The sequence below is a fragment of the Aspergillus aculeatinus genome (assembly GCF_003184765.1).
Source record: "Aspergillus aculeatinus CBS 121060 unplaced genomic scaffold BO66scaffold_3, whole genome shotgun sequence".
NCBI classification, from domain to species: domain Eukaryota; kingdom Fungi; phylum Ascomycota; class Eurotiomycetes; order Eurotiales; family Aspergillaceae; genus Aspergillus; species Aspergillus aculeatinus.
This window is the reverse complement of record NW_020291472.1, coordinates 56432-78067: the sequence shown is the minus strand read 5'-3', so window position 1 is coordinate 78067 and position 21636 is coordinate 56432. Positions and strand designations below refer to the sequence as shown.

General features: G+C 52.2%; 8 protein-coding genes across 8 annotated transcripts; 6 read left to right on the top strand and 2 right to left on the bottom strand.

The window, feature by feature from the left end:
- The first annotated feature begins 1189 nt into the window (after window positions 1–1189).
- Window positions 1190–2344, top strand: BO66DRAFT_107088 (GPI anchored serine-threonine rich family protein). Its single transcript, XM_025641799.1, has 4 exons — window positions 1190–1355; window positions 1411–1489; window positions 1546–1680; window positions 1740–2344. The coding sequence occupies exons 1-4, from the start codon at window positions 1301–1303 to the stop codon at window positions 2128–2130; spliced, it is 660 nt and encodes a 219-aa protein (XP_025508261.1). The 5' UTR covers window positions 1190–1300; the 3' UTR covers window positions 2131–2344.
- Window positions 2345–3057: 713 nt separating this feature from the next.
- Window positions 3058–6215, bottom strand: BO66DRAFT_387892 (WD40 repeat domain-containing protein). The gene is made up of 7 exons (XM_025646422.1): window positions 5816–6215; window positions 5476–5618; window positions 4463–5405; window positions 4118–4403; window positions 3848–4045; window positions 3711–3786; window positions 3058–3625 (listed from the first exon to the last, which is right to left on the bottom strand). Exons 1-7 carry the CDS (start codon window positions 5818–5820, stop codon window positions 3483–3485), a joined length of 1794 nt encoding a protein of 597 aa, XP_025508260.1. The 5' UTR covers window positions 5821–6215; the 3' UTR covers window positions 3058–3482.
- Window positions 6216–6661: 446 nt separating this feature from the next.
- Window positions 6662–8901, bottom strand: gem1 (ERMES complex Ca(2+)-binding regulatory GTPase GEM1). Its single transcript, XM_025649657.1, has 2 exons — window positions 8686–8901; window positions 6662–8630 (listed from the first exon to the last, which is right to left on the bottom strand). Exons 1-2 carry the CDS (start codon window positions 8693–8695, stop codon window positions 6739–6741), a joined length of 1902 nt encoding a protein of 633 aa, XP_025508259.1. The 5' UTR covers window positions 8696–8901; the 3' UTR covers window positions 6662–6738.
- A 188-nt stretch (window positions 8902–9089) lies between these two features.
- BO66DRAFT_387890 (DUF500-domain-containing protein) lies at window positions 9090–11403 on the top strand. The gene is made up of 4 exons (XM_025646421.1): window positions 9090–9600; window positions 9683–9786; window positions 9865–10922; window positions 10980–11403. Exons 1-4 carry the CDS (start codon window positions 9558–9560, stop codon window positions 10990–10992), a joined length of 1218 nt encoding a protein of 405 aa, XP_025508258.1. The 5' UTR covers window positions 9090–9557; the 3' UTR covers window positions 10993–11403.
- A 2315-nt stretch (window positions 11404–13718) lies between these two features.
- Window positions 13719–17429, top strand: BO66DRAFT_387888 (putative telomere silencing protein Zds1). Its single transcript, XM_025646420.1, has 3 exons — window positions 13719–14086; window positions 14334–16697; window positions 16757–17429. Exons 1-3 carry the CDS (start codon window positions 14081–14083, stop codon window positions 16967–16969), a joined length of 2583 nt encoding a protein of 860 aa, XP_025508257.1. The 5' UTR covers window positions 13719–14080; the 3' UTR covers window positions 16970–17429.
- A 172-nt stretch (window positions 17430–17601) lies between these two features.
- BO66DRAFT_387887 (SNARE domain- containing protein) lies at window positions 17602–18372 on the top strand. The gene is made up of 3 exons (XM_025646419.1): window positions 17602–17831; window positions 17999–18107; window positions 18178–18372. The coding sequence occupies exons 1-3, from the start codon at window positions 17806–17808 to the stop codon at window positions 18334–18336; spliced, it is 294 nt and encodes a 97-aa protein (XP_025508256.1). The 5' UTR covers window positions 17602–17805; the 3' UTR covers window positions 18337–18372.
- A 101-nt stretch (window positions 18373–18473) lies between these two features.
- BO66DRAFT_387886 (uncharacterized protein) lies at window positions 18474–18872 on the top strand. Its single transcript, XM_025646418.1, has one exon. The coding sequence runs from the start codon at window positions 18570–18572 to the stop codon at window positions 18729–18731; it is 162 nt and encodes a 53-aa protein (XP_025508255.1). The 5' UTR covers window positions 18474–18569; the 3' UTR covers window positions 18732–18872.
- A 1033-nt stretch (window positions 18873–19905) lies between these two features.
- On the top strand, window positions 19906–20768 carry BO66DRAFT_106163 (uncharacterized protein). The gene has a single exon (XM_025641795.1). The coding sequence runs from the start codon at window positions 20084–20086 to the stop codon at window positions 20618–20620; it is 537 nt and encodes a 178-aa protein (XP_025508254.1). The 5' UTR covers window positions 19906–20083; the 3' UTR covers window positions 20621–20768.
- Window positions 20769–21636: the final 868 nt, after the last annotated feature.

Here is a 21636-nt window from a genome sequence, read left to right as displayed (position 1 = left end):
TCAGAGTCTGCTGCTAGTTCCCAAAGTCAAGCTCCGTGCAATTGGGGATCAATGATCCGCCCAGGTGAAGACTAATTGGAAGATTTTTTTTTTCGCGTACTCGCATCAATGCTTAAAACTCGGATCCAATATGACTTGTCAGGTCAGCAGTGCATGATCTGATGCGTAATGCTTGGTGACTGTCCACTGGGCACTTAGGAGTGCAAAGTCACTGCCTAGAGTGTCTGACGCTCACGAAACATTATGGTGCTGCGTAACTCAATTGTCCTGAATTCAATTGAGGGGGCCCAAAAGGTCCTTGTGACATGAAGGTCTTCCTCCTTCAGATAAATCAATTATTGTTCAACAGGGTTCTCTAGGTCGAGTAGTGGCTTGGCAGGAAATGGGTGCACTATCACAAGAGCCTTGAATGAAAGAGGTATCGCACCGATCGGAAGCACTCAAAGTGTTGTTCTTTTAAGATTATGCATCTGTTGCCGCTATGTATGCATCAGCTGCTGTAGGTTGAGGAGGCTAGTGGAAGAGGGAAACCTTAGTCCAGATCCGGATTTCATCATTGGAACGCGACACGTACGGCGGCTGTCTCTGGAAGAAAGAAAGAGCTTCTGAGACCATCACACTGGCGAGCGATGAAACGTCATTCCCCTCGAAGGGAGGAGAGGCGTGCCCTGTGCACACGAGGAGAGGGGAGAGAGAGGGAGAGGGAGGGGATACTCCCTGGCTCGACTGATAGCAAGCAGGTCGGAAATCTCCTATCAACCTCCTGTCAACCTCCTCTCGAAACCCTTGTGTAGGCACTGCCCACGGTCACGAGAATCAGCAATTGAACGCGTCTCCATGGGAAAATAGGTTTGATGAAGGGAATCGGACCAGTCACCTGCAGGAAGCCCCCCCTCGCATGGGCGCACAACGGGAAGTGAACAACAACCACATCCCCCCAAAATAGACAGGGCGTTGACTTTTCCCTCTACCCTTCCGCGTCCTTCCTTCTTTCCTTCGTGCTGTTTTCTTGATCTTTTCTTTCCGATCGGTCAATCCGGTAGGGGAACGGAGAAACAAGGACGATGACAGGATAGTGGGAGGGGTGGAGAGGATAGAAAGGTAATTGTACCGTTAGATGTTGCGGTGTGGTGTGGGTGGTGTAGAAGAAGTTATAAAGCTGTCGTGTCCCAGACCAGAACACTGCCATCCATCTTTCCAAGCCAGTGTATAGCTTCCCCCCAATTTCAATTCTTTTATTGTCTGCTGTGCAGTTTCCCCTCTTCATCTCTAGCTCTAATATCTCCTGACCACCTTCACCATGCGTTCCTTGAGCCTCCTTCTTGCCATCGTCGCCTTTGCTGCTTCGGCTCTGGGTAGGGTTCCCGATTTTCGATCTCTACTGGCCCTAAACTGACCGGACTCATCCAGCTCTCACGATCACCGCGCCCAAGGCTGGGGACCAGGTTGACTTCAGCAAGTCGTACAAGTTCCAATGGACAACGGTTTCGTGCGTTTTCCTTCCCCAGATTGACCCGTCATGCATAAACCTGACAGGCTGCGCAGTTCTGATCCGGACGAGGTCACTTTGGTCCTGGTCAACATGGCCTCCCAGCCTACAGTCAACAAGGTCATCACCCAGAATGCCAAGGTCTCGGATGGCTCCTATACTGTGGACATGATCACCGGGATTCCTGTTGCGTATGTTGTATCCTTGACTCGAGGTGGAACTGCAGCAAGACTGATCAGGTCGATGATAGTAATGGCTACCAACTGAATGCTATTGCCAACACCACCCAGAACACTGGCATCCTGAGCCAGTCGAATCAATTCAACGTGACCAAGGTTGGCAAAGTTGAGACGGGTAAGGATACTTCTAATTCAACACTATCATCATCATCATCACACACATCACAATCTGCACCTACATCACCTACACCTACACCTACACCTACACCATCATCACCACTATCATCATCAGCACATGCACATGCACCACTATCATCCAGCACCTACACCAGCACTAGATACAAGTCACGCCCCTGCATCTATCACAAGACCTCTTCACCATCTTCACCATCTTCACCATCATCTAGCACCATTCCCTCCGCCTCCGTGAGACCGGGTGAGTACAGACAGGATATGAGATGAATGAAGTTATCTAACCTGGGTTCAATCTGTTTGTTACCTCCACAACAGCCACAGCATCTGCCACTACTGCCACCAAGACCGCTGCCTCCGCCACTGCCTCCGCCGGAGCTGCCGCAAGCGCAATGACCCTGAGCGGTCCCCTCGCCGTGCTCAGCGCCCTCGTGATGAGCATCTTCGCCGGAGCGTTGTAAACGACCCCAGTCCAACCAAGGTACAGTGACACGATCCACAATTGACGTCGCGACTTTCGTCATGCAATCCCGCTGTCACTGCACCGAACCGTTTCGCCTCCGAGCAACGACCTCCCACCGCTCAGCCCGGGCGTCTGTCCCACCTACCTACCTACCCAGTCCTCTCCCACTCTATATTTAGATTCTAATCCAGGGTAAGGGTTGTATATACGCACTCATATCATCGCCAATCACACTATGAGTGGTACACACAAATTGCTTTGCTTTGCTTTGCTTACCTTGCCAGCTTTTGCCTTCGAATTAGTTACATCACATCCCCTTTCCCTCAAAACATACCAGCACTTTGCTTTACTCTTCCTTCACCTGCAACTGCATACTCTCATCATACTACCCATTCCGAATTTTTTTCCTCCAGAATTCCCCTCTCTGATTTCATGCCCTTTGATCCTTTGCCATCACCCCTTCCCTCCCCCTTCCCCCTCCTACCTACACGAGTGACGCAACACGATACATTATCCATTTATCCCATCCATTCATCCCACCTGTTAATTGACTGACGAAAGCACAACCCCCTGTCATCCTTTTTCCGCCTTTCATTTCAATGTATGAAGATGTTTGTGACTCTCTGCCTACAATCTTACCGTTGATGGGTCTTTTTGGTGAGGTTGATAGTCGATACTTTATCTAATCATCAGCCTACACCCCCTGCCGATACAGTGATAGGTCACCACCGTAGTATAGTTCCAAGCTCCTCTCTCCGTTCGGAATCAGTGTGCTTTTCTCCCTACCACACTTAACCAATCTTTTGCTGCAAGTTATCTCTAGGATATAGGGTATCTCGACCAGGCCAGAGATGCGTTTTCCGCGACATGGATAATGGCCTAAAGCAAAGGGGGGAAATGAGCTTCAACAGACTTGACCTGAACTGCCGCTTTCTGCTTCTTCAGCTAAGTGCAACCAATCCAATAGCACACCCCTTCAATTAGGAAAGAACAAGGATTACAGATATCCAACATGACTGGAAATTAGCGGTTTCATTTGGGTATAGATCTCATGAAGAAAGAAAGCAAATCATACAGATATTTACAAGGATCAAGGAGAGGATTGGGAGCGAGCATGGCCTCCATCTGCTTTTGGTTTCTCTTTCTCACGCTGCTCCGCTCAAAGAGACCCCATCACGGAGTCTCCTAGTGCGGAACCGGATCCCGACGCCGCTGCACTGGCGCTGAAAGCTGGGGATGAGGTGTGGTCGTAATAGTTATCGTTGATGCCTTCGCGGGGACGGTCCCAGGTGCGAATGTGACCTGCGGCGGGTTGGGGGTTAATGCGCGATCTTGATGAGGGGTATATCCTGTTTGCGGAGAGGGTTGGGGAAAAGTGGGGGATTACCTTCAAGAGAGGAGGTCATGATGGAGTTTTCTTGGAACCCAAGCCAGCAGATCGGGTCTTCTCCGACGATCTTGGACTGCAACGTTCATTCTTAGCTGCCAGTCTGGGAAGTTGGGGGAGGGGGAAAGAAAGCTCACCATGATCGGTGGCAACAGAGCCGTCCGCGCCCTGGGCTCGACGGGATGGCGAACGGTGGGATCATAGCTGCTGTAGGTATCGGCGGTCTGTTGCGAGTCGGACCGGACTCGGTTGCCGGCACTATCGGCGCGATGACGGTTGTTAAGTTGCGTGTTGGTCACGACCATGCTTGTCCGCTGGCGCGCGTTCGCTTGGTGCTGGAGGAGTGTAAGTTTATGGAGCAAGCTTGATTGATGGTGTTCATCTGGCGGTGCGGAATGAAAACCTACCACTCGGGGACGGTGGAGCATGCCCACGCTGAAGTCCCATAGTAACAACCGGCAATCATCACCAACACTGCCGAACCGATAGTTTCTCTCATCGCAGCGCCAGGGATCGAATGCTACCGCAGAAACCCAGGAGCTGTGGCCTTGGCATCGAGCTACGATCTTTCGTTCTGGTAGGGACCAGATCGTAACCAGATCATCTTGGCCGCCGGTCACGATGTATTTGCCGTCCGGCGACCAGCAAACACATATTAGACCGCCATAATAACTGCGAAAAATGTCAAGAACCCTAGCAGCGGTCAGCGGTCTGTATATCAACAGTGGCAGCACCAAGGATAGCCTGCATACTCTTCTCTCAAGTAGTCCATCACCCGCAAAGACCCGTCCTCCAGAACAATGGCCAGGTGTCTGCGGTCCGGAGAGAACGCAAACTGGGAGATCTTCTGATTGGCGACTTTCCACAAGGAGACCGGATTCGTCTTCTGATTCCTGGAGTTGACCGACTTGAGGACCTGCAATGGCTGCCGGCCCGAAGATTTCAGCATCTCAGCCGAAGGGCTGCTGAGTTCGGGTGTGAAAAGTGCATCCTCCTTCTCCTTATCATAAACTACCAACTGGCCGTTGGCGTGGGCGGCCATGAAGAGATTCTCCGATCCTGGAATCCACTTGATATGAGTTACGGCAGAATTGGCTACAACCCCGTTCTTGTTGATGCGCGCGTATTTCTGTGAGATCGGCTCGTACCATATTATGTCCCCGGCCGATGAACCCATGAGGATATCGATGTGCGATGAGCTCTTCGTCAATTCGTTGATATCGTGGCTCAGAATGTGCGCTTTTGTGAAGAGAATTTTCGCCAGCGGCTCTTCTTTCTGCTTCGAACTGAGATCCAACCACTGGAATGCGCGGTTGATGTTGGCGAATGCGAAAAAGCCGTCTGGGTTGCGATCGTTCAGGCGTTTCGTCAGCGCTTCATGGGTAATTACCCGTGATACGAACGACGAGCTGCTCTTCACAATGTTGTTCTTCGGTTTCCTCCTCTTGAGGCCTTCTTTGACCACCGGCGCGGCCAGCGCGGGGTTTCCATCGCCGAACATTGGTGCTGTGGCATTTCCGTTCAAAGAGTATGTAGGGGCCTTGCTTTGGTTGCTGACTTGGACTAAAGAGAGTTTCACGCCCGAGGTTGGCGGGGTCACGCCAGTCGCGAGCGGGTTCGGGTTCACAACAGGCGCTTCCGAGGGATGGGGCGGCGGCGTTGCGAGGTGGAGGTTATCTTTGAGGTGATAGGTGCCTATCGCAGGAATTTGTGTCAGTGGACTCTCGATCACATGTCTTTTGTGGGTGCGATAGAGCAAACACACCTTCTCCAACCTGCAAAGAACAACCGCCTTCGGGATGGCTGATGATGTTGTTTGTTTCTACCACAGGCACCGCCATGCCGTTTGATGCACCAGCTGCATAGGCGACAGGGACGGTGTAGCGAGGTGGGGGAGGGGGAAGGACGCTGAATTGAGTGATATCAGTCAGAAGGGAAGCCACATAAAAAAGCCGTCACATTTCGTCAAAGGCTGAGGGAAACGGGTCTGTCTTTGGAAATTCTCCAGGGACTCTGGCGCCGGGCCTATGATGCTGCGGCACAGAGCGCGGAGATAAGGGAAACCAAACGGATAACCAGGGTGCGGTCGGGGTGGTGTGTCTTACAACATGGCTGCGGTTGCGACAGGGCCTCCACGGGAACCAATCGATGGTGAATACAAGGATCCTCCGGGGTTGGTATGATATGATGAGGGCGTGATATCACGAATTTAGTGAATCTAGCAATAGGCGGGCTAGCCAGGCAACGCTGAATATAAGTTCCCCAAGAGCAGCACCAGCAACGGGTGCCACTCAGGGCGGCTCTTTATACTGATATTGTTTATATAAAGAGGATATTGCCAGGGCAAGTTTTGCGCTTAGCCAGTATTGCAGGTCCTGGTGGGGGAGAGAAGCGACAATCGGTGGCAGAGAGAGGTAGCTGGGCCGAGGAGGAAAGTTGGTCGAAACACTGGGACAATCCGCGGCCGTCCTTGGGTAATTTAAGTACGTAGGCGGAGATCAAGAGGAGACAGGGGGGGGGGGGGGGGTTTCCGGGCACGAATCGGCAGAGTTTGTGTCTTGGGAAAGGAGAGGTCGGAATGAAGCCAGAGTCACTTTGGAAGTCACTTGGAAGGAAGCCTGTGGGCAGACGACAGACGACAGACGGATGGCCGGGACCTGAGTGGGAGGCTGGAGCTGACGGGCAGCCAACCGGTGGTCATGGTTATTCCGGGGTTAGTTTACGTTAGTTGAACTAACAGTATTAGACCAATTACTCGTACTGTGTAGACGGTTAGAGGCAAGTTCACGCGTGGGGCCGGCCGGCAACTTTACCTAGTAGCATACTGGACTACGTAACAGGTACTCACGGCGGGGTTCACCATCAATGGTGCTCTTGGGCCCATTGTACTTACTGTACCTGCCTACCTTACTTTCTATGGATGCTTTCTGGCAATGCAGGTAGGCAAAATTGTCAAAGGTATCTAGTTTCTAGGTTTACAACAATCGGTAACTACATAGTGTTGAGGAACCAGAAGCGCCCTGAGGGCTCAGACCCCACTACCACTGACTCTCCGCCAGATCATCACCGCTGCTGCCCCCGCGCAGACAACCGCCCCCAGTGCGATTCCCCACGACATCCACTTGCCCTCGACATCTTCCTCACTCCGTGGGAAGGCCGTGCTAGGCTCCATAGCCGCCTCGGCAATGTGAACAAACACTTCTTGGATTGAACTCCACGTAGCACTGACATGAAGTGGTGGACTGGGCATGTTCAGCATGGCCGTGTATTCATGAGGTTGATGCTCCGCCCGTTGGGTGGTTCGGTCCAGGTCCGCTTTAAGCGCAACAAACACACCCGCAAGCTCTTCCAAGTGCGGATACTTGGCCCGCAGAGCTGGAATATACGCAAACGAATCGGGGTCAGAAGAGTCGTACGTGTAAACAATGACATCGCACTGGTCGAGGAGCTTGACCTGATTCTCCAGGATTGCAGGCTCGAGCTCTCCAAGTTCGTCCAGGATCAAATAACATTGCTTCCCTCCAGGGAGCTCGACTGTATTCACAGCAGTTCGTGGCTGAATGGTGGGGTGATATGTGGCGCTAAATCCTCTCGAGAGGAACGCATCCAACAGAGCCGATTTGCCGGATCCCGGAGCTCCAAGCACGTGGCCAAGAACGACGTTGCGCCCCACGCGTCCGGGCCGTCTCCTTCGCTTTCGTGGCCGCGTGACTTTAAGCGCCGCCGTTGTCGAAGGGTTGCTGCGGTCGGATGACTCGAATCCCAAGTAGGCCAAGTACTCGAGCGTGGTCTTGGGCGATGTGAAAGTTGTCATACTCCATTGTGCCAGCCAGCCCTGAAGGGTGACGTGACCGGCCTCGTTCCGAACGGTGGAAGATGGGAATGAGCCATCCGCCCAAGAGACAGGCAACCCTGGTGTCGGCGCAAATAGCGACGCCAACTCGGCGTCATTCAATCCACCATCATTATCCTTGTCGGAGAGAAGAAAAAGATTAACAAAGAAACGATAGCCCTCTGGCGACAGCTCGGCTGATGCGTAAGGGGGAACTTCAAATCTCGGATGGAGGAAGTTTTCTTGAAGGGACAAGTTATCCGTGTACTGAAAAGCCCGTAGAATGATCCAGACTGTTTCGTGACGACCTTTCTCAGCATACATCTTGTTGAGATGAAGGAACCCGCGGCAGTCAATGCCTGAGGGAGTGACCGAGTGAGGATGTGCCCTTTGGATGGTTTCCTTGATGTGAACAAGATCTTCTTCGCTCAGAGGCTTCTCGAAACAGCGCATCTGAAAGTCCTCCATTTCCTTGTCACTAAGATATCCATCCCGATCTTTATCACTCAGATAGAATATGCGTTGTAGCGCGGCGACAGCAGCGGGCTTCAGAGCAGACTCCTTCGAATCGAAGAGCGGTGCGATGGGATGCGTGACGGCTTTTTGACAGAGAAAGAAAGCCTCGTTGACATTTCGATGCTCGCGGGCACTGGTGCGTATACATGAATCGATCTCCTTGAACTCTGCCATTAGCGGGAGCATCTCCTCCTCAATGACTTGTGTCTCCGCGTGGTCCGCAGCCAGGTCGGACTTGTTCGCGCAAAGAACTACCGGTACATTGACCCCCAAGGAGCGGAAATACGGCAGCCAGAACAGAGCGACTCTTTCGTAACTGTAATGATCCGAGTACACAAGTAGGATCACATTGGATTTTCTGATTTCCCTTGCCAAGTTGTTCCGCTCTTGCGGAAGCGCGGAGGTGTCCACTACTGTTGTCGTTGTGACATTTTCGGGGGTACCGATGGTCGGAGGTATTGTAATCTGGGGTAGGACGGGCTGAATCTTGTTTGTAACAAAGACACCTTTGACAAGAGAAGTGATCAAGCTGGACTTGCCAGTGCCTTCGTCTCCACAGACGCAGATTCGCACTGGAGTGCTGTCAGCAACCGTAGATCAGGGTCAATTGCGGTTGGCTTGTCGAACCTGTAGCCATCGTGAAATGGGTTAGGAATGCAGCTGCTATCACCCTCCTCTGATCATTGAGTCATGCCTTCCTGATGTTGCCGACATGAAAACCAAGAGTTTGTCTTGCTTGAAGAAGGGTGCTTTCAGGTTCCGATCGGTGACGGAGATGATCAGCGGAACCTCGGCGGTGGCTGTGCCGTTCTCGCAGCCTCAGGTCTCGATCGGAGGGATTGCATGGCTGTGCAATATTACTGTGCCGTACAAATCGGTGCAACACCTAATGCGCACACAATGTGGAAGCGAAAAGATGATCGCATCATATCGGCCTACTGGGCTATAAGGTCGAGGTCTCCCTAGCGACTTCCATTTGTCTGAAAGAATCAATTGCATGAGTTACGGCAGCCGGATGTGAAGGAAGCCGACCGCAGCAACCGCAGCCACAGGACGTAATGGAGACAAAAACGAAAAGCGCATACTCTTTGGGCTCGATATCGCGGGCCTGAGCACACCCTCCGGGGTTTGTCTTTGAGCCAGACAGGTCAATGCTCACTCAGCGACTTTTTCACAGAGTACACGGCCAGCGATATCAACATTCCAGCGTGCTGCACTAAGTGCATGGTGCCGCGGTTGCTTTTGGTCAGCTTGAGTTGGCAGGAGAAGCATAGATCGTTTGCGAAAGCGAGTGGATGTCAGCCCGTCATTTGGGTTCCACTTCCGGTCGCTCCCTCAAGACCAAAGCAACCTACGGTTATCAACACCTTTCTCTTCTTAACTGCTCCCTGACTCTTAACTCTCTCTCTCTTTCATCCCACCCCCTCCTTCCTTACTTCCTCTTCTCACTCTCTCCTCCCCTTCTTTACGGGTTTCTCAGGTCCGGAGTGGTTTTCAAGATGCCTCTCGGAATTCACAATCCGCTCCCTTCATCTCTGTCAAGTATGCATTACTCCGCCCGCTTTCCAACTTCCCCGCAATCACTTGCGAGGCTATTGAGCGTGAACTAACCCGCGGACAACAGGCGAATGCAAAAAGGTTGGGAAAATTCTTACGTCCTTCGTGGATCCCCGACAAGCATTTGGACCTGATAAGGTCATTCCTCCCGAAATTCTAGCAGGCGCTAAAGTAAGTGGGCAAAGGAGCCTTTCTTTGTCATGCCCATTCCGTGGCGTTTTCGTCTTAGGCTGACCGCTCTGTCGCCAGGGTCTCGCCATTCTTACTGTCCTGAAAGCCGGCTTCCTGGGCTCCGCTCGCTTCGGTTCGGGGGTTGTTGTAGCCCGCCTCGCAGATGGCTCTTGGTCGGCTCCGTCGGCCATTGCGACAGCAGGTGCCGGATTCGGGGGCCAGATAGGGTTTGAGTTGACCGACTTCGTTTTTATCTTGAATGATGCGGCTGCTGTGCGCACGTTTTCTCAAGCGGGAACCTTGACACTGGGTGGTAACGTTTCGATTGCCGCTGGACCGATCGGACGCAACGCCGAGGCCGCAGGCGCTGCAAGTACGAAGGGTGTCGCGGCGGTGTTCTCATACTCCAAGACCAAGGGTCTCTTTGCCGGCGTGAGTCTGGAGGGAAGTATGTTGGTGGAGCGCAAGGATGCGAACGAGAAGATGTACAACAGTCGAGTGTCGGCCCGCCAGCTACTGAGCGGAACCATTCGGCCTCCTCCTGCCGCTGATCCTCTTCTACGTATCTTGAACTCGCGCGCTTTCTATGGCAACTCGAGACAAGGAGATACTATGTATAACGATATTCCTGTCTATGATGATAGCCATGATGATGTGGTATGGGAGGGTCGACGAGGCGATGCCTATGGAGAAGGTCTTCGGCGTGACCGGACTGGAGTGAACGGCAACGACGACTATGAGTACCGAGATCGTCCTCGTCGTGCGAACACGTGGGCCGATGATATCTATGACCGACCCGCGGGAGGTCTGAATCGGTCATCAACGACTCGCAACAGCAGCCGCCCGGATACCTACGAGTCTTTCAACCGCAGCCGTAGCAACACCGCCCCTATTGATGAAGACTATGTGTATTCCGACCGCAAACCCAGCCGTCCAACAGCCCCGAAGCCGATTTTTGGGCAGAGGACAGGGGCTGCCCCTACACTCCGTCAGGACCAGGCAGTTGCGCTGTACACATTCGATGCTGATCAAGAAGGCGACCTGGGTTTCAAGAAAGGCGATATCATCACCATCCTCAAGCGGACTGACAAGGCAGAGGACTGGTGGACGGGGCGAATTGGAGACCGAGTTGGAATCTTTCCCAGGTAAGCATCACCGTCCGTCAGACTTGAAATCCTGCGCCGGATACTAACCTGCCATGCGTAGTAATTATGTTGACCCTGCTTAAAACCTTGATTCCCCTGTTTTAGTTTATGCGAAATGACATTTTTATGACATCCCTGTTTCTGTCTTTCCCTCAATGCCTTCCAGAATACTCGTCCTCTTTGACCTTTCAGTTTCGCATTGGCGATTTTTCTCTCTTGCAAATATGTCAGCTCTGCAATTCCAAGGGTCCGCTTTTGGCATTTCGTATCAGCACCGGAGTTCAAATTGAGTTGACCAGTGAGCGCAGGTTTTGCTTGCACGAATAGGGGATGAGCCAGGTATTCACATTTGTGGGTTGTGGTTCCGACTGGGCTGTCCTTCGGGTGCGTGTGTTCGTGATTGTGCTTAGGTACTGCTTCCAATTTATACATAAGATGTTCTCTTTCAGTATGGTATTAGCCGGCAGACTTGGCAGTGTTAGAATGACTGAATGACTTCAATTATCGTTCACCGAGTTGAGATGGAATGATTGGAGAGGTCTCAGTCCCCCATTGTATTGGGGTTAGCTGCCGCTCAACTGACACAAATCAACCCCCCTTGCAAGGGCGCCTGGCATTGAACACAAAGACTCTGGCGTGATGGCTGGATGTCGCCAGAAAGTGGCTGGCTTGCTGTCGTCACCAGTCGTTTCTCAGGTGTAAGTTTCATAGGCATGTCCCTCTCTGTCTGTCCGTCCATACCCCGTATGTTTGGAGGTAATAATGAATGTACATTCTTCGAAGAGTTTGAGACCAAATATCCTCCCTGTGGTATTGCATCCTTGAGTAAGCGAGGTCATCTGGGGCCCTCCGCCTGAGCACTTACAATCATGGGCTGAGCGCACCGGATCGACCACAATCCTCACATGTCAGGCATAACAGTGGGATGGAAAGTCGATAAACATTCCTGTCAGGTCCTTAATCCTTCTCGTGCTGCCACTTCAATCTCATTAGCTTTCATTCTTCTCTCCATCCTTTTCTTGGCTACCACCTACGGATTACTAGCGGAAGTGGGTGTGGGTCGTTTCCTTTTCTCCTCCCTGGCGAGGCTCAACGATACGAGACATCCTGTAGTAAGAACGTCCTGTACAGAACCTTTGAGCTGAACACTAGCAGCGTGACTCATCCACAGGACAGCTCGAGCTGGTGTCAAAGCCTGATTCACGAGGCCAGGGAAGGCCTTACAGTGACTTTTTGCATGCTCCGATGACAGTCCCATTGTGAATCAAATGATACACATAGAGCTCGAGCGAAACGCTGACAGCTGAGGGTTGCGTGGGTACCTCATACTGTAGGCAAGGCAGGGGAGGAAATCCCTAGTTAGCGTAAGTGAATATAGAAAGGAGGGAATAAAGCAAAAGACATCCCTTGAAGCCCTCATGCTGCTGCTGCATCATGGGCCGCAGGGCTTCAACGAACAGATTCCAGAAGGATGGGAACGGGTCAAGCAGGGAAATCCCATGTTTTTAGGTAGGTTATAATGTATTCAATCTATATCTTAAGCCACAGGTTCTTTGTCTAATGCGAAGGTAATTGTACTGTACAAACACCAAGTGAAGTAAGTGAGGGGAAGCATTTTTGACCATGGGGAAAGACCGTGCCACTTGTCAATCCAAACCCACCAGCAGCACGGGGGTGATGTTGATCATTGATCGCCTACTGCAAGCAAGCGCGCGAACGAACGAACGAACGGAGGGGAGGTGACCTGCCAGTTGATAAGTTACTCCATACTGCAGTGGATGGATGGATCGATCATGGATCAGCTGTGGAGAGGGCGGGCGGGCTGAGTCAGCCGGTAGTTCGGCCTGCGCGGAATCCAATCAGTTAGTTGATTAGGAGGTAGTTAGTACCTATTTATCCCATCATCCTAACATCCATATACTTCCAAGCTAGACTACTTCTACTACGCATCAGCGGGGTACTGTGGGAAACTCTGTCTTTTTTTTTTGTTTCCCCATTCCTCGTGGGGACTGTACCTGACAGAACTCAACGGTGTGCCTGAGATATTAGGTACTACTCCGTACCTACCTACCTCGACCAAACAAATCCGCCCATCCAAACGGGAACCAGACAGGACGAATCTTCCAGATTCGACTGCGGTTGTAAATGGACAGACAGCATATGGGTCTTTCTCTGATACAGTCCGTCCACCCCACTCAGGAGTGTGTTCTCCCCTGATTTTCCCACCTTTCTTCCTTCTTTTATACATTTAAATTACTGCTCTATCTTAGAAGAGCCAAGGACACCCTCACCTGTGTCGCGAAACAATATTAGTTGCTGGAATCTTCATCTATTTTTGTTCTGTCGACTCCGATCATCGCGGCCAGACCGACCACCGAACCAGCAACCAACCAGATCAAACCAACCACTTCTCGCAGGGACCACCACTCACTGGGCATGATTACTGGTACAGGCTCTTTCTTAGTACTGTTCCTACCGGTAGTACTGCCAGTACAATATTAATACTCAGTACAAGTGGTGCTGTGCAGGCAGACAGGCAAGCAGTGGTGGGTACAATACTTACCTAGTACCTACCTACCTTGGGACTCTCCAGCCTTTTTACTTACTACCTACTTACTACCTACCTAACTACGAGCAACTAAACTACAAGGTTGTGAATTTCCCCATCTTTTCTCTCATCCTTTCCCTATTATCCTTTTTCCTCACCACCAACCAAACAGCAACCACGGCCACTCTCTCCCTCCTCAGCCTCGTTCGCTGGCCCTCCTCCTCCTCCTCCTCCTCTTTCTCCTCTTCAATCCCTCTTTTTCTCTTCACCCCTCCCCCTCCCTCCTCTCTCTCCACCTTCAAAACCGACTGCTCGTTACCATCCTCTCCTCTCCCTCTCTCTCCCGCCGTTGGCCGCCGTTGGCCGCCGGATGCCTAGCCGCCATCGTCATTTCTCACTCCTGGTCACCCTGGTGGTTGCTCCTCTTCGTCGACAATACGTTCCCCCGCTCTGATGATTCCATGACTATCCTCTACTTGTCTACTTTTGCGACCCTGGTGGTACATTGACCTCCTCTCCACCAGGCGAAGTTCCTGGTCCTTTGTCAACCTCGGGACGCTTGCCTTTTAGCTCCCTCCCTCCCCTCAAATTATTTGCTCCCATGCAGGTGCGTCACGTTCTCTTCCTTGTCTTTCTCTCCGTCCCTGGTCCCTGTAAATCGCCCCGTTCAAGACTGGCTATGAGCATTCTCTGTTTCTGCCTTTCGGTTCCCTGTCCTTCTACAGCTTTGCACTCGTGTGCGTTGCTGGTACCAATGCCCTTTGCCCCGTGGGTTGTGGGGTCCTCAATAAACCCCCTGTTTCAACTATTTACGACTGCGGGATTGCGTCTAACAACCTCCCCTTTACGCGTAGGCTTCACCGAGCCCCTCTGAACCTGGAGGAGGATACGCGACGCGGCGAGGGCATGTTCCCCAACTGTCAATTAGCGACCCAAGTCACCATGTAACGGAAGCCATCGGGCACATGTACGAAGATGATTACGACAAACGCGATTCTCGGCGCCTCAGCTATATCTCCTCCCCCTTAAGTGAAGCGATCACAATCATCCCTCCAAATCTGGCCGGCTGCGAATCTCCTACCTCGCCCCAAAATCTACAAGTGAAAAACCATCCGAGTGAAGTAAACCAACGGCAAGTGAATGGGCAAACATGGGCGCAAGGTTCCAAGTCTGTGGAGAGCAGCCCGACGTCTCCCGCCTCGACCGCCTCTCCCGGCTCCACCGACACCGCTACTACCTCGTTTCCTCTCAACGATATCGATTACGAGTCCAATCCAGCCGCCGTGGCACAAGAGCTGAGCAACTTGGCTGCAATCCGGCGGATGTCAATGGACGTGGCAGCCACCGGGGATCCCGACCTGCCGAGTTTTTCAGTGCCGTCGATCGCGCCCTCTCCCTCCGACGATGAGAACGATGCTGCCCGCCTTTTCTGGGTCCCCGCCCGGTTACACCCGGAGTTGGCACCCAAGGAGTTCAAATCATTCCTCGAGAGCAAGGCAGATATGATCAAACGGAAGTCCGGGGATTTCTCGACTCTAGGCTCGGATGGCGAAGGCATGCGAGGAGGACTGAGACGGAAGCGGTCCATGCTCTCAAGGCAGATCGACAGCTCTCATGGCTATACGGATGGTGCGGAGCGGCTCGAGCGAAAACGCTCACAGACACAAAAGGACTCGTTGGGTCCCAACCTGCATGAACTGGAAAGCTTGGTAGATGACTCGAAGTCGCGCACGCCGAGCGCTTCGTCAATCCTCAGCGATATCCAAAAGCTTGGGTTATCAGCCGACGAAGATAGACCGATACTTCCTCCAGCCCCTCCAGGTCACAGTCTTCGACGCTCAACAAGAACCCAATATCGCAAGGCTGGAAGCCTACGAAAGGGAGAGAAAGCCCCATACTCCAAACGGGCAGGGAAATCGGCGGACGGGAACGACCCTACAGGCGGACAAGCAGCTATAGGTCTGACACGGGTATCTACTGATCCCACGCCGAGTGTGACACGGTCGCAAGCCTTGGCCAAGTCTACTCAAGCAACCCCGCATACCCCTGACACAACATCCAGTTTCACGTCGGATTCGGCTTCCGAACCAACACCTTCAGTAAGTGACTCCGTTCTTCCCGATCCATCAGATCGGGCAAGCGCCCCTCCACCTGAACGTCAACAATGGCATTCGCGGATCAGCTCGAATGGACGCTCGACATTGAACATTCCATCCTCCGAACAGAGAATTCCCGAAATAGTTGAGACCCCGCCGCCCGAAAGCAATGCCACACCCCCGAGCCCAAGTTCTCAGCAGCAAACCCCGCCCTCAAAGAGCCCTTCGGCAGCAGATCGATCGCACGAGCGTCCCCCTAACAAACGTTCCGGACTCAGTCGCACACATGCAACGGATGCCGCCCCCACTCTTAACGAGTTCGCCAATAACCCGCAGCCCTTGCCCGGTAATACTATGCGAACCGACAGTCTGTCATTTATTCCCACCGTGTCGGAAGATCGCAAGTCAGAGGAACGCAAGCCCGAAGAAAGAAAATCCGAATCGAAGAAATCAAAGGACAAAAAGGAGTCTGAAGGAGGACGTAAATCGAGCTGGCACTGGCTTTTGGGTAACGAGGAGAAGGACAAGGACAAGGATAAGAAGAAGGACAAGGACAGCGATTCGAAGAAGCACAAATCGAAGTCTGCGGACAAAGCACACGATGCATCTCACACCCCACCCTTGTCGAGCGAGACTATCCAGCGGGGACGCGAAAGCCTTGTTATGGACCGGCTGGACCCCAAATTAGAGGATGAAAGGCGCAAAGATAACACACGGAGAGCTTCCGGCGAATCGAAGAAAGAGAAGGAATCGGGGCTATTCTCATCCATCTTTGGTGGTAGTAGGAAGAAGAGCAATGGCGATAGCGGGCATCATCACAAGAAGAGCTCCTCTCGTAACTTGTCCCCTGAGCCGCCAGTTCGAGAGTTGCGGCCAGATATTGATTACGCTTGGACTCGGTTCTCTATCCTGGAAGAACGAGCAATCTACCGGATGGCGCATATCAAGCTTGCGAATCCTCGACGCGCGCTGTACTCGCAGGTCTTGTTGAGTAACTTCATGTACTCGTACTTGGCCAAGGTGCAACAGATGCACCCGCACATGATGCTCGCAACGTCAGCGGCTCAGAGACAGCAGCAGCGACAACAGGAAGAGTACCAACAGTACCAGCGGTATCAAGAGGTAAGTTCTTGCTACCAAGGCCTTGACAAACATCTGCTGACGTTTCCTTCTACCTGCAGGCCCAGGAGCAACAGTACACCGACAATTCCTACGATGATCCTCAGATGTATGAATATAGTGACGAGCATCAAGACCAGTACCGATCCCAGTCGCGTGGGAGCAAAGATGGCTACGACAATGGGAATGCATACGGCCCTGGCCATAGTCAATATGGTCATTCAACCTTTGGAGATGATATGCAATTGGATGATGACGAAGACGATATGTGGTGATTGTGAATGAACAGGCTCTTCTTCCCTTGCTACGGTCGAATAGTTGACGAGCATTTCTATACCCCTGCTTCTGTCGTATCGGGCGCCTTTTTGCAGCTTTGTACACTGGTGTTAGCTCCTATCTTTGGAACCGCGATATGTGGCAAATAGCACAGCGAAAGAAAAGGATATGAGGGTTTCTGTTTCATATTCCACTATACTCACAGGGAAAGCTGCTGTGAACCAACTCTATATAGTGCACCTTTGCATATTCCATGACGATGGTGGGGTAGTGCCTGATATGACCTGTTGTTGTTGTTGTTGTTGTTGTTGTTGTTGCCTTGGCTTGATTTGATCGCATAGCGAGAGGGGTTTGCTTGATTTTCTATTCTTTACTGTCTGTATTAACGCTATATTTTATCATAGAACCTGACCACCGACTGGAGGCTAGTAGCCATTGGCGGGGTTACTTGATATTGGCTGGTGATGTTCAGGATGCCCTGTAACATTCAGATTATGTAGATTCCAATGCAGTCCTTCTCAAGTAAATATCCACCGAGGAGGGGCCGCGACCTGGCGATGAGTCTGGCACGTGATAGCCGTCTCCCCCACAAGCCTCCGCAGCGTCATCCAATCCACTCCCGGCCGGCCATGGACTCTTGACTTCCTTCTCCGTACTGCCTCACACCCCGGTCCTTTTCTTCATCTTCCTTATCCTAATAGACATCGCACTCCGCACTCCGCTTTACTTACCTCACCCAATATATCTCACGAACCGGATCCCTCTACAACTCCTAGGACAACCTTGCACCTTTACCCTCGCCCCGGCCCCGCAACGAACCGAAACAACCGCGAAAATGGCCGAAGCCTACGAGCGCGAACAGTATGTGATGTTCTTACCTTGATTATCCCCCGGCCGCCCCTCTTCAGCTTTGACAACCAAATCGAACCCCTGGGTATCCTGGACTTTTGTAATCGAAGTCCAAGAAGAAGTGACGTGACGTGACGTTCGCAAGATCCAACAACTAACTCCGACTGGCACTCGGGTAGACAAAACAACGCCCTCCTCAACTCCCTCTCCTCGAAGGTCTCGGCGCTCAAGTCCGTGACGATTGATATCTACGACAATGCGAGGGATCAGGAGACGTTGGACCATTCGGTTCGTTCCCTTTTTTTTTCGGGAGGTGTTTTTCCCAACTGACGTTTTTTTTTGCTTCGCTGCTGCACAGAATCAAGTCTTCTCCTCTCTGTCCACGAATCTCAAGGGCAGCGCCAGTCGGTTGACCCGCATGGCGCGGCAGGGCGATACGGTGGCCGTGCTGAAGGTCGCGGGCATTGTGGTCGTGGCGGGCTTGCTGGTGTGGATTGTTTTGGGGTGGGTTTTTTAGAAGGGTCCGCCTCCCATCTGGTTTGCTGGTTGGGTTGGGTTGGGTTGGGGGATGGGATGGGATGGTAGTAACTCAGCTGGAGGTTGGGGGTTGAGGGGTTGGGTCGCTCGCTGATGCGGCTGTATTGCGGCGCGGAGCGGTGGTGCCAGCGGAGAGCTTTGCTGCTTGCTGTCTGTGGTGTGGTGGTCTTGAGGCGGGATGGGACACTGAGGACTAGGGTATCCAGGGTCGTCATGGCTGGCTGGCTGGCTGTGTTGTGTCTTCTCTATCTTTTTATGTGGGAGGAGGACGGGGTAATGTTCTGGACAGGTCGACTTGCGGGTTACAAGGGACTTTTGCTTTCGTTTCTGTTCGTTTTAATTCTTATGGTGATGATGGGTTGGGGTTGGGGTTAGACTGGGTTTTATGTATAGCGATGATAGGGGGGTTGTTGATCCCCCTGGCTTTACTTCTTGGTGGTGTTCATAGCTTGTTTTCACTTGGACTGTACTTATAGCTTCGATTTTAGGGTTATTTAGACCGATGCATTATTGTGGGTTCTCTTTCGCTTTTGGTGGGGGGGAGTTACAAGGGTGTAGTGGGTGTATATTGTCTGTTCATTATGTTCAGTTACTGGCCAGCGTAGTGGGCTGGGTTGGATCGTTGCGATCCTCTGGTAGGTCTTGTCGTTTCGTGATAGCCATGCCTTCGGCCGGTTGGTCTAGACATTAGCTGCTAGCTTGGTCGAGCCTATATTGGTTTGCTGGATGTGCTGCTGCTGCTGCTACTGCTGTGAGGTTAGTTGGGAAGATCACAGCGTCGGTTGTCTGCTCTCTTCTTGGCGGGTGCAGTACGGTCGAGCTAGATAGGTCACTATTTGTGGTTGTCGGAAGGCTCGTGCATGGCTGCTGTGGATGTATGAAACTCGTTTACAAACTATTTGACCATCCCCCGCTGCCTTTACACCCAACTCCTGGTCTATTCTCCCATCTGATTCTCATCGACATCAGAGAGAAGAGTGGTAGATTGATGCTGGAGACGGCCAGAAAATGCTGGTGTCTCTTCGAGCATTAGTGACAGCACTGTGGCTATGGCAGGCCATGTCGAACATGTATCTATTCTCCTTGTGGCACTGCTAAAGGAAGAGGTATCAGTGCGTGCGGAGATATGATTCAACAGGGCAGAAAGAGGTGCTCCTAGACCTGGCACAGCCACGGCGGCGACAAAATCAGATCCAGACAAAGCGTTTAGTTGTCAGCATTCGTGGCAAGGCCTCGAGAGCAAATCAGACGGACAAGAAAGCAGCAAGCTCGATCAGTATCGAGTCGAGCAACAGTGAATTTAACAGCAAGCTTGTCGATAATGAGGATTGTACAATCAGTGGAATTTGGGCCGGCGAACAATGCAACCATCCCCAAACTAGGCTCGACTCAAGTAGAAACTCACAGGAGCAGGATATGAACGGACGCCGTAAAGCCGGGCATACAATATCAGATTGCAATTGTCTTCACCAATGGAAGCGGCTCTGTGCCTCCGGTTCGATCATTGGTTCAGAGTATTGTTGTCTGTCTTTGGTGTAGGAGCTCAGGCGATGGCACACGCTTGTCCGCTGCAAGCCAATGCTGTGGCCCTGAAATCCACCACACTAGCACAACATGAGCACCACCATTGTGAGAGGAGGCTGTGTTGGATTGACTGGCTAAATTAAATGGTTGCAAGGCTTGGCTCCGGCAAAATTGTTCATTAAGAAGAGCCGGGATGAAAGCGAATGGGAACCGGCAGCGGTGGTTGTGCATGTGTATCTTGTGAGGGAGGCATTCTGGAACTTCTGTACAGTATCAGCATGCCGGTCAGCAGACAGAACCAGGCCCTTGATTGGGTGCATGTATACGCAACAAACGCCACAATGCGCAGGTGGCCTGAGAGGTTTCGCGGGCCCTCGCCGGAAATACCCTCTTTAGCACTTCCCCATAACGGATCGTGGGGGTTCAGTGGAAACCTCTGCTTCGATATCCCTCCGGTCCAAGCTCAATATGACGCATACCGGCTGGTCCTGGTGATCGTGCTGGGGCGGGCTGGTGGTTCTCGATGCAGCATGCTTTGCTTCAGAGCTGTTGCGTTCCCGCGGTGCAGATCCATTGATGATGAGTATTACATGGGGGGACCAGGGGCATTGGCTAAAAACATCGCTAAGGACAAATCCGCGGTCGAATCCAGGCTGTTCTATCCAGGAAAGTGGCTTAAACGAAGAAAGACACCCGGGGTGTTGAAAAGAGCCAGAGAGTTGGGTGGCCGATCATGTTGATAACAGTACGTCATGGCCGTCTGTCCGCCACAGAGGGTTTGGAGATGATGAAGTCGATTCACGAGCGAAGGGTACCTCCTCTGCCCGAATCCAATCGTCCGTCTTGGGGCATTCCTTTCAGACCGGATTCTTACCGGTGAAGGGGGCCTATCGCTGTAAAGTCAGGAAGTCTTCTGGTCGTTCCAGTGCTGGATGTGACCAGCGGGTGACTGCAGTGTAAATGCAATTGCACGATTATCTAATCGCAGTCTCGACCCCGGCGATATTACATGATAAGAAAGAGTGGATGAAAGTGGATGGGAAGGGTAGATATCACCCTGATCTGCATGTGGCATGTGACGATGCCCCCCCCAGCTGCAAAGGTATTTTCCGGGCCCAATTTGTCTTTATGCGCTTCAGCAGTACGGAAAAGCATCACGGCAAGCTTGCCTTCTGAAAGACCATCAGAAAGGGGCATGGCGCCATTTCTCTCACACGTGAGCTCATCCTGTGAGAATGGGTCGATCGTGATATATGAGTAGTTAGATGGTGGCGGCAAGGATTGCAGCGAACCTCGGCTGGAAGGTCGCGTAACTCGGGTAAATTGATGACGAGATAGAGATTCTATTGCGACAATCGGACAATTGATAAGGAGAGGGAGAGAAGGGGTGGTTCCTGATAAGGAGTGAATGAAAAGGACGGTCGGGAAAAGAAACCGGACTTGAGGTTGAGGGCCGGCCACGTGCTGTCCGCCGCTGCCGCTTGTTGGTCCTTAGGCACCAACAGGCCTCATTCGAGAAAGAAAGGCTGGCGCCGCGGTGGAGGACTGCTGCCCGACATGTAAGTTACTCCGTACGCAGCGACAACAGCAACAGCAACAACAATTTTCTCTGGTGGGTTCTTAAAGCGTCCGTGCTCGGTACCTGGCTAGGCTGCTAATAGTTCCGGCCATTATCATCAGTTCATCACACTACAACCGCTAGACAAAACTGTCTGAAATCCGAAGCACACTAACTGGTCACTACTGCTGCAGGGGG